This window comes from Salvia miltiorrhiza, chromosome 5, assembly GCF_028751815.1.
Source record: "Salvia miltiorrhiza cultivar Shanhuang (shh) chromosome 5, IMPLAD_Smil_shh, whole genome shotgun sequence".
Lineage (NCBI taxonomy): Eukaryota > Viridiplantae > Streptophyta > Magnoliopsida > Lamiales > Lamiaceae > Salvia > Salvia miltiorrhiza.
The window spans coordinates 22,373,214-22,382,773 of record NC_080391.1 but is presented as its reverse complement, the minus strand read 5'-3'; the positions used below and the strand labels follow the sequence as shown (position 1 = coordinate 22,382,773).

General features: G+C 39.0%; 1 protein-coding gene across 20 annotated transcripts; it reads left to right on the top strand.

The window, feature by feature from the left end:
* The first annotated feature begins 264 nt into the window (after window positions 1–264).
* LOC130986750 (uncharacterized) lies at window positions 265–8,777 on the top strand. Of its 20 annotated transcripts, none has more exons than XR_009089366.1 (8): window positions 277–1,027; window positions 1,879–2,307; window positions 3,284–3,800; window positions 5,017–6,104; window positions 6,220–6,371; window positions 6,831–6,905; window positions 7,118–7,206; window positions 8,293–8,777. XR_009089366.1 is itself a non-coding variant. In XM_057910254.1 (4 exons), exons 1-4 carry the CDS (start codon window positions 448–450, stop codon window positions 5,993–5,995), a joined length of 2,505 nt encoding a protein of 834 aa, XP_057766237.1. In that variant the 5' UTR covers window positions 265–447; the 3' UTR covers window positions 5,996–6,493. The 20 variants fall into 20 exon arrangements, 2 of the variants coding, with proteins under 2 accessions (XP_057766237.1, XP_057766239.1); XR_009089377.1 differs by having other exon boundaries at window positions 6,220–6,375; XR_009089370.1 differs by having other exon boundaries at window positions 6,220–6,375; window positions 6,825–6,905.
* Window positions 8,778–9,560: the final 783 nt, after the last annotated feature.

Here is a 9,560-nt window from a genome sequence, read left to right as displayed (position 1 = left end):
ATTATTTCGAAAATGACACTAACACTATATTGAAACGACACTAGCACTACATGTAAATGACACTAACACTATATCAAAATAACACTAACACTTGACATTCGAGTAGGATAGTTCAATTGGGTCGAATTCGGGTCAGGTATACGCAAATTTTTATGAAAAAAGTTTACGTTATACTCATTTTTCATATTATATATAGAATATATAGATAATGAGAATATGACTTACTAAGTTCACCCTTCATATTCAATTTGAATGGCTTGATCTATTTTCACCAACCCTAGTAGAATTAAAGAAAAGGCTTTATCCAAATTTCAATATCCCCCGCGACCCTCAATCCCCAATTCTTTACTACACGCTTTCCCGCACTGAATCTCTCTCTAAATTAGGTCAAAATATTCGGCAATTTCGAATTAGGGTTCGGCCATTAGTGCAAAGCTGCCCTAACAAATGGCCGGGAACAACACTACAGCTAACAGCAACAATCAAGTTACGGCGGTGCCGACGGTGCCGAAGACCATATGGATGAAGCAAGCGGAGGAAGCCAAGTTGAAGAGCGAAGCCGAGAAGGCCGCCGCCGCCAAAGCCGCATTCGAAGCCACCTTCAATAGCAAGTCCCAACCCCAGCTGCCCCAATCCCCTTCCGCTGCGCCGTCCTCTTCCTCGGACTCCGACGACGACAATGAATCTTATGAGAAAGACTGCTCTGTGGGGCCCGTGGACCCCTCAAAGTGCACGGCGCAGGGCGCGGGGATTGCTGGCGGCACGGCGTGCGTGGGGGCCACGTTTGCGGTGGTGACGAAGGATTCCGAGGGGAGGAAGGTGGCGCGCGGCGGGGCTCAGGTAAAGGTTAGGGTTTCGCCGGGTGTCGGAGTTGGGGGAAACGAGCAGGACGGGATAGTGAAGGATATGGGGGATGGAAGCTATAGCGTGACTTATGTGGTGCCTAAGAGAGGGAATTATATGGTCAATGTGGAGTGCAATGGGAAGCCGATTATGGGAAGTCCGTTTCCCGTTTTCTTCAGCCAAGGTTAAAACTTTGCGGTTGTTGAATTTTATAATTGTCTGAATGAGTTAGTTTATTGCTACTGTTATGTCTACATTCTTTTGCAGAGATGAGTTAGTACTCTTGGGTTGACCCACGTTAATTATGTTCCTTTATAGTTTCTGTTTGCGGAGTTAGCATCTGCATATGAGTTGGTTACTTCCTGCTGGGGTGACTTCTAAAATGCACTATCCAGTTATTAATGCATGATGGTGATGTATCTTTTGGTTGTTTGGTTGAAGTAAATTTAGTATCTGCAAATGACATACATCAGTTTTCTTAGTCTAGCAATGTTAGTTATTCTTTAGAATTTCTCAGTGACAACTTCTTAGGGTAGGTACATGCATGTTCTGGGGCGACTCATGTAATGAGGCACTAATTGGATGCTCGATGCAAATGTAGGATATATCATATAATATTGCTAGGTTTGCAGTGATACTTTTCCCTTAGACTCTTGAAGATATTGGAGTATGGACAAGTCTGTACTCTGTAGAAAAATATTGGTAAAGAAATGCACAGATTCAAGGTACATTAGCTCGTGATGCTATAGTTGCATATTAGGCGCTTTCATGCTATGTTATGCTTTTTACTCATGATAGATGAAGTGACTACTCCTTTGCTAATGTCCAATTTTTTTCCCCCTTCCACAAACTTATTTTTCTTGAGCTCTTATGGTACAATAGCAGGAAACTGAGATCACATAGCTTCTGCATCAATAAAATGTTTGATGTACCTTCCTCACTCCACGTGCTCCATTTTCTTGTAGCTACAGAAATGGGTGTTGATCATCTACCATGATTGAAAGAGTTCTAAAGTTTCATATTTCTGTGGTTCAGGGACCCCCAACGGAGGGCTTCTTGGGATGGCTCCAGCAGCTTCTTATCCCAATTTAGTAAACCAGACCATGCCCAATATGCCAAATTACTCTGGTTCTGTATCTGGTGCTTTTCCGGGGTTGCTTGGTATGATTCCTGGTGTTGTCTCTGGGGCCTCAGGTGGAGTGGTTTTACCTGGAATGGGATCTTCCTTGGGAGAAATGTGTCGAGAATACCTAAATGGGCGCTGCGCAAATACTAGTTGCAAGTTTAATCACCCTCCCCATAATCTGCTCATGACTGCCTTAGCTGCCACCACTACAATGGGAACTCTCAGTCAAGTGCCAATGGCACCTTCTGCTGCTGCGATGGCAGCTGCTCAGGCAATTGTTGCTGCCCAAGCTCTTCAAGCCCATGCTGCAGCTCAAGCCCAGTCCAACAAAGACTCTGGTAAGATTAGGCATTCCAGTTTCTTCTACATGTGGTGCCTCTATCCACAAGCCCTTAATTTCCTTACACAATCCATTTTTCCGTACTTACTTTTTTACTAGATTTAAAATTAAATTAATACATGCAATGCAACCTGTTCAATTCCCTTCACCCCACCATACAAGTTCCAAACCCTAATTTCTCTAATCAATTACTTTGCTGGAACTGCTCTCTCTCTCTCTCTCTCATTCTTTTTATTTGTGCTAGTGCTTGTGTCTTCGTGTTTGCGTATGTGTGCAAACAGGGTGTGTCGGCAAATGCTTGAGGGCTGGAAAGTCAAGGCCAACGAGGGTAGGTGGAGTAGGTGGGTGTCAGAAAATCAGTTGTAAATATTATGGTGTGAGTTTATGTATGTGTGCCAGTTAAGGCCCATAGCCTGCATTATCTACGAAAGAGAGAGTTGCTTGGGGACATTGGAGTATGGCAAGGCAGCCTTGATGGAAGGTTGCTGCCAGCATGATTAGAAGGAGGGGCAGCCCTTGGGCTAGGGTTGATACTGGAATCAATTTGATGCCAGATAGAGAAAATGACTGGGGGAAGAGTGTGCCCACGGCAGGGGCCATGCTGGCCTTCTGACAGCCAAGTGTAGAGGAACAGGATATTCAAGGAATTTTGTGCTACAAGCTTTTTTGTCATATCTAAAAAAGTGAGATGGTGTCTGGTTAGAAATGATGGGTCTGGTTAGAAATGAAGGGGTTCTAGGTTAAATTTCCCTTTTCATTTTGATTCCTGCTGTTATGCCGTTTGTCACTTCAGTATTTTGTTTAGTTTCAAACTCAAATATCAGTAATTTGCCTACTTACTGGTGTTGAAGTGCCTTTGCTTTTGAGTAATGACGATACTTTTTAAGATTCCACTACTTGAATTTATTTTCTTGGTTTCCTGTGTCCTTAACATCTTCGAATGTTCTCATTTTCTTGCGATTGTCGTCTGTTAGGTTCAGATGACAGTGAGAAGAAGGCCGATTCTCTTAAGAAAACTGTACAAGTCAGTAATCTTAGTCCACTTCTGACAGTGGATCAGTTGAAGCAGCTTTTTGGTTTTTGTGGGACGGTTGTTGATTGTACCATAACTGAGTCTAAGCACTTTGCATATATTGAATACTCAAAAGCAGAAGAAGCTTCTTCTGCTTTGGCATTGAATAATATGGATGTTGGGGGCCGTCCATTAAATGTTGAAATGGCCAAATCGCTTCCGCCAAAGCCTATTTTGAATTCGGCAATGGGTTCATCATCTTTGCCTATGGTTATGCAGCAAGCTGTTGCCATGCAACAAATGCAATTTCAGCAGGCTCTTCTGATGCAGCAAACATTGACAGCACAGCAAGCAGCTAATCGAGCAGCAACTATGAAGTCTGCAACAGAATTAGCTGCAGCTAGGGCTGCAGAAATAAGTAAGAAGTTGCAAGCTGATGGTCTGGTCATTGAGGTTAAAGAACCTGAAAGAAAATCTAGGTATTTCTTAAATACTTTGTAGGATCTTTCAAAAGTATTACAATGTACAATGAATGCCATTGACTTGTATGCACTCTAACAAATCGTTTGTTTAATACATGGAACAAGTACAACATGGTACTCCCTCCGTCCCATTGATAATGGCTCAATTTTCTTTTTCGTCTGTCCCATTGATAATGGCCTAGTTAAAAAATAGCACTTATTTTACACTATAAACTTACTTTACACCCCATCCTTATAAGTGGTCCCTACTTACTTTACACTTTAAACACTTTCTCCTTACTTCCCGTGCCCAAATAAAGTGAGCCATTATCAATGGGATGAAGGTAGTACTATTTTAGCTTTTAAAATCAAAATGCCAGTGATCCAGAAATAGAATTTAAAAATTTATGAAAATATTCCCACAACTTCCAATTCCTTGCTATATCTTATGTTTTGGAGTTTGTAGTCATACTTACTGTCTTAGAAAAATATCTTCACTGCTGTCATGGCAGTATAAGTCCACTGTTCATGGAAATAATTTGTAGATGGTTTTTGTTTGTTGTAGTTATGAAGTGGGGATAGTTTCTGCTTAATCTTCTTTCTAAGATTGGTATACACTTATTGGAGAAGGCATTATGATTTCTTGTTTGTCATTCTGAATATCAGACTCTGCTCGTCAATTTTATTTATTTATAATAGTTTGTAAATAAACTCTGAATTCGGCCTCTCCTGGCATCCGAGGGGATCGACAATAAACTAGTGTTTGTCTATAATCTTCAAGCTTGTTTCTTGTTAACTCTTTTGGTGGCATTTGCTGTTGAAGCAATATGTTGTTTTGTATATACTAAAACACAAATTCAAGTTATGGAACCTTCTTCAATGTTGAGCTACCAAGCTTTACATAATGTTCAGATATGAGTTCAATGATATGACCATTTCACACATTGGTAGTCCATTTGACAGTTTTATTCCTTTAGTAAACAGAAAGTTTGTTCCAGACTTTTTCTGGAAGTTTTAGTAGTTGAACTTTCCTCATTTTGCAGCGTGTATAGAGGGTTTTCTTGCCTCTTCCTCATCATCTTGCTGGCCATTTTCATTTTCTTACTTTTCTTTAATATTTGAGTTCTGACTTCTGATCGCTAAAATATCAGAAGAAAATGTTCTGGCAAAATTATATGCATCTTCACCCATTTCTCTATAAGCCAGCTCTAAACTGTTTTGATTGACGTTTCAGGTCACCAAATGCTCGTGTCAAGTCAAAATCTAGGTCCAGGTCCAGGTCTGCTTCCCCTATAAATTATCGATCAAGAGGGAAGTCTCGCTCGTTCTCACCTCCCGCGCGTCGCCGACGAGATTATCGATCCAGATCACCTGTGAGATCTCGCCATTACTCAAGTTATGAGAAGGACCAGAGGTCTTATAAGGATGGTAGGGATGTCAGCGATAGAAGTAGGAGACGGGATTGGGGAAGATCACGTGATAATGATTCGCCTCTTTCACGGAGAAAGAAAAGCAGGAGTGCAAGCCCTCGGACTAGGAAATCATATCGAGATGATTTAGGATCACCAAGACATCGTCGAGAAAGTCCTACTGAAAGAACAAGAAAATCATCACGTCCTGATTCAAGATCTCCTCATCGTCATAGGAGAAGGTCTTTATCGTCGGGAGATGAAAAAGTTAAATCTAAACCTCGAAAGCGTTCATTGTCAAGATCTGATGATGTTGTTCATCACTCTAGCGATAAGAAAGACAACAAAAGGGAAGAAAAACCCAAGAGTCGGAGTAGGAGACGCTCTAGATCGGGTTCTGCAGATGGTCGAAAACATGTGCGAAGATCTTCCCCAAGTGTATTGGAGGAAAGCAGATCCAAACATAGAAGACGTTCAAGGTCCAGATCTCAGGAAGACAAACATCAGTTGAGTGAGAAATATGAAAGGAGCAGAGAGGATAAATCGAGGGACCGAGATAGAAGGCGATCTAGGTCCAGGTCAACTGAAAAGCGTAGGAGAGGCAGTAAGACATCTCCGCGACATTCAAGTGGACATAAATCAAAACATAGGAAGCGCTCTCGTTCGAACTCTACCGAAAATTTTGTCGAAAACAAGAATGAGCAAACTGATGTTCCTGTCAAAAGCGCTGTTAAAGCATTAGAGGATGGGAATGACAGATCTGTCACACCTGATGATATTCATATGAACAGTTTGGCTGAGTAGGGGCAAATGAAAGATGATGGTATTGGAAGTGACTGGAGCCCTTAAAAAAAGTAACGCCCGAAGAGATGTAACTAATGAAGAGGATGATTGAACAAAGTCTAGAAAATATGTATCTATCATGTTTCTGCTTGCCAGAGCTTCATATCTGGGCTTCTGGTTTCAGGTTCAACATAGTTAGGTGGTCTCTGCCTTCACGTGATAAATATACTTTGTTTCTATTGCAGGTTTGTGGCCAAATACATTTCACTGGTGTCTGGAGTTGCGCTTGATTTCATTAGAGCAGTTCAAGAAGTGTTACTGCCCTCAGATCCAACCATGACAATGTTTTTCCCAGAACTGTTTAATTGATATATGCCAGACCATAACCTCTCTATCTGTAGGTAGCTGAATTCTTTATAATCATGTTATTTTGTTTGACTAATTTTTTTGTGAATGTTCCAACAATCATGTGAGTTACTCTCCTTTGCTTGAGATGCTATCTACTCTTTATGTTCTTTTTTTCGTTGGCATATCTTTTGGCAGTTTTTTTGTTTGAAGCTCCTTAGTAAGAGAATCCACCTCTTTTGTATTGTTTAACTAGTGCTTTTCGGGTCAATAATGGCATGCATTTTTTTGGACTCTGGATAAGATGAACCATACTAGTGTGATTAGATTGTAAGCCATCTTAGTTTTTATCTTCATTGAGCTGATACCCTCAGTGATACATGTGGTCTTGTGTTCTCTTTTGCTGTGAGCTGGTGAATTACTGGCTGGCTGATGGCTTTAACCAGTAATAAGTTTTGCATTCAATTTGAATTTGTTGTTTTGTGAGACTGTTACATTCATAAAGATGCAGGTTCTCTGGCTGCAATTTCTTGGTGCTCAATCAGATGAATTTGGCACGATTTATGTATCAGATTATATATGGAAGGTATGATGGAATATAAATTGAATTATAAAAGCTTAGCTCTAATTGGATTCGACAATAGAAGTTGATATTTTAACTTGATGCTGTAGAGTGGATATGCTATTGCTCTTTCCTTATGTTTCTGTTTCTCTTCTTTTTCCCCTCCTTTTCTTTTCCCTTTTTCCTTTTCTTTTCCTCCTGCCCATTCTTTTCCTATCTTGAAATTATTTGGTTAGGAAAGGGTCTCTTAAAGCTGATTCCAGATCAGATGTTGCTGGTTTGGTTGGTTAGTTCCTTGGTCAAGTCATTTGTTCTTTTCTTACAGGTAATTACTTTTGGTTAAACATTGGTTTTGTTTAAAGTGTCCACAAATAATGTCTGGGAACTTCTTGTATATTTTAATTAAAAAATAGTCGTTGCATCACCAAATGATAACACTGATTCAATGCTTTCTGGATATTCCACGCCCCATCTTGATTTAGTAGTCTAGTAGCAGCAACCATATCTCTAACCCAATTTCCATGCTAAATATATGACCTCAGATGTGGCCAGATGGATTGCAATACATAAAAATTTACTACATAATCATGACGTGAAAAACTGATGTTAAAATCCAAATTATGACTGGAAAAATATCATATTGCTCAGCATGAATTTAGTAGGCCAAAATGGTTCTACAAGATGACACGTCCCTGTTAGTTTTAACAATTGGCTAATACTTTTAAGCTGGTTGCCTCATTTTCGCGATATATAAACATGTGCATTTGTTTGCTTTTATCCCTTTTTGCCTGATTAGAATTGGTTGATTAGTAGTAAACTAGCCAGCCCGTGTGGAAATTTTGGTAGATCCTAACTTCTTGATGTGCATAAAATATCATTTGTGATTCTCGGGGACTAAAGTATTTGAAACCTACACTGTACTAATTCACAGAAATTGAATGGATAAATTGGAGCATGTATTCTAAAAGCATCCATGATGCATCTCACATGTTGCATTCTTATTTTCATTTTTGTTTTTTGAGTAGGGAAAAGGGGGAATGGTGGGTATTGAACCTTTGACTGTACTCTTTACATAGAGGAGTCTTACTGTTTGGATGTCCTTGAAGGGACCACTTTTGTTTTGTTGAACTCTTCCATTGTAAGATTCTCTTGCTCAAGGTTAGATAGGTTTTTTTATTGATTGAGAAAGATTATTATCTGCTTTGCTTTACTTATCTAAGAATTTTTGCCCATATAGAGGATTGAGAGAATAAGGTGTGGTTTCAGATTCCAAGAGTTGATATTTGCTGCATTATCAGTAACATATATTCTTGCATATTTTCCATTCCTCTTTTCTTTCTTTCTTTCTTCTTCTTCTTCTTCTTCTTCTTCTTCTTCTTCTTCTTCTTTCTTCTTTTTATTTCTTTACTAGGTGATGCTGGATGTTTAGTGGATTGGGAGCTGAAATGTTACACTTCCATTTGGGGAAATGATGGATTTCAATATTTTTTTTTTGTTTATTCCTCCTCCCCCTCTTCCCTGCTCTATTATTTGCGAAGATGGTTTTGAACAACAATGAATGTTCTTGCTTTTGGTTAATTTGAGAGCTTTCGATCACAATGATTGATGCGTGCCTTCTGCTTCGTTATCGTTCTCTCGTAAGAGCTCGAGTTGAGGGCTTTTGGGTATAGTTGTATGATTTAGTTGTTTCTTAATGGAAATGCTCTCTTTAGAAGTTCATCTTCAATTTAGCCACCTACCTAGTCCCCACCCCCTACCTAGTCCCCAGCGAAGGAACAAAGTTTTGGGGCGATAAAGAATGAACAAAAATTGATTTTCGCTGTGTGCAGCTGTGTTGTATAACTTGTGTGGGTTTTGTTTGGAAATGGTTGTTGGTATGTTAATTTGTTGTTTGCATTGCTTTTGTTGTGGAGTAAAACGTTGAATCATTGAATGGTGATATTGTTTGCATTGCTTTTGTTGTGGAGTAAAACGTTGAATCATTGAATGGTGATATTGTTGCGTTGTGTATGCACAATATGGTGATGATCAAGATAGGTTTTAATCAACACAGGTTCCCAGAATAAGGAGCCAGGAGCATGTTGCGTATTCTTTTTCTTTTTCTTTTCCTTTTCTCTTCTCTTTATTTATTGTTTTCTTTTGTAGAATTTTTGTGCATTTTCATTGAAGATTAATATGCAACATGCGTCTTAATTTCAAAACTAAGGTTGCGTTTACTTTGATGGATAAATTTATCCATGGAAAATGATGGATAACAAAAATTTATGCCTTTAAGTGTTTCATTTCTTTTATAATATTTTACACAAAAGAGAAGTTCACAATTTTTCATTTCTTATTTTGAGGATGGATAATATTATCCCTACAAAAATGTAGTCCTTGAAGTGAAAATAAGGAAGGAAAGATACTTGTGTCAAATGTTGAAAAAGAAATAAGACATTTAAAAACATAAAATTTTTGTTATCTATTTTTTTCCATGGAAAATTTTATTCATCAAAGTAAACACAGCCTTAATTAAGGTGAATTACACCGCGTGATCAAACTTTGGGTCTGAGTTATAAAAAGAGCGAGCTTTCAAATAATTGGGGAAATGGTTTAGGTTAAAAATTATATCCAGGAAGCATGTCTTTGATTGCCGGTAGATAAGATATTGATATATCCACATGGGATTCCTAAATCCAA

Coding starts and splice junctions, on each gene's coding strand:
- LOC130986750 (XM_057910254.1), top strand. CDS start 448: ATGGCCGGGAACAACACTACAGCTAACAGCAACAATCAAGTTACGGCG. Junction 1,028..1,878: donor TCCCGTTTTCTTCAGCCAAG/GTTAAAACTTTG, acceptor TCTGTGGTTCAG/GGACCCCCAACGGAGGGCTT. Junction 2,308..3,283: donor CCAGTCCAACAAAGACTCTG/GTAAGATTAGGC, acceptor GTCGTCTGTTAG/GTTCAGATGACAGTGAGAAG.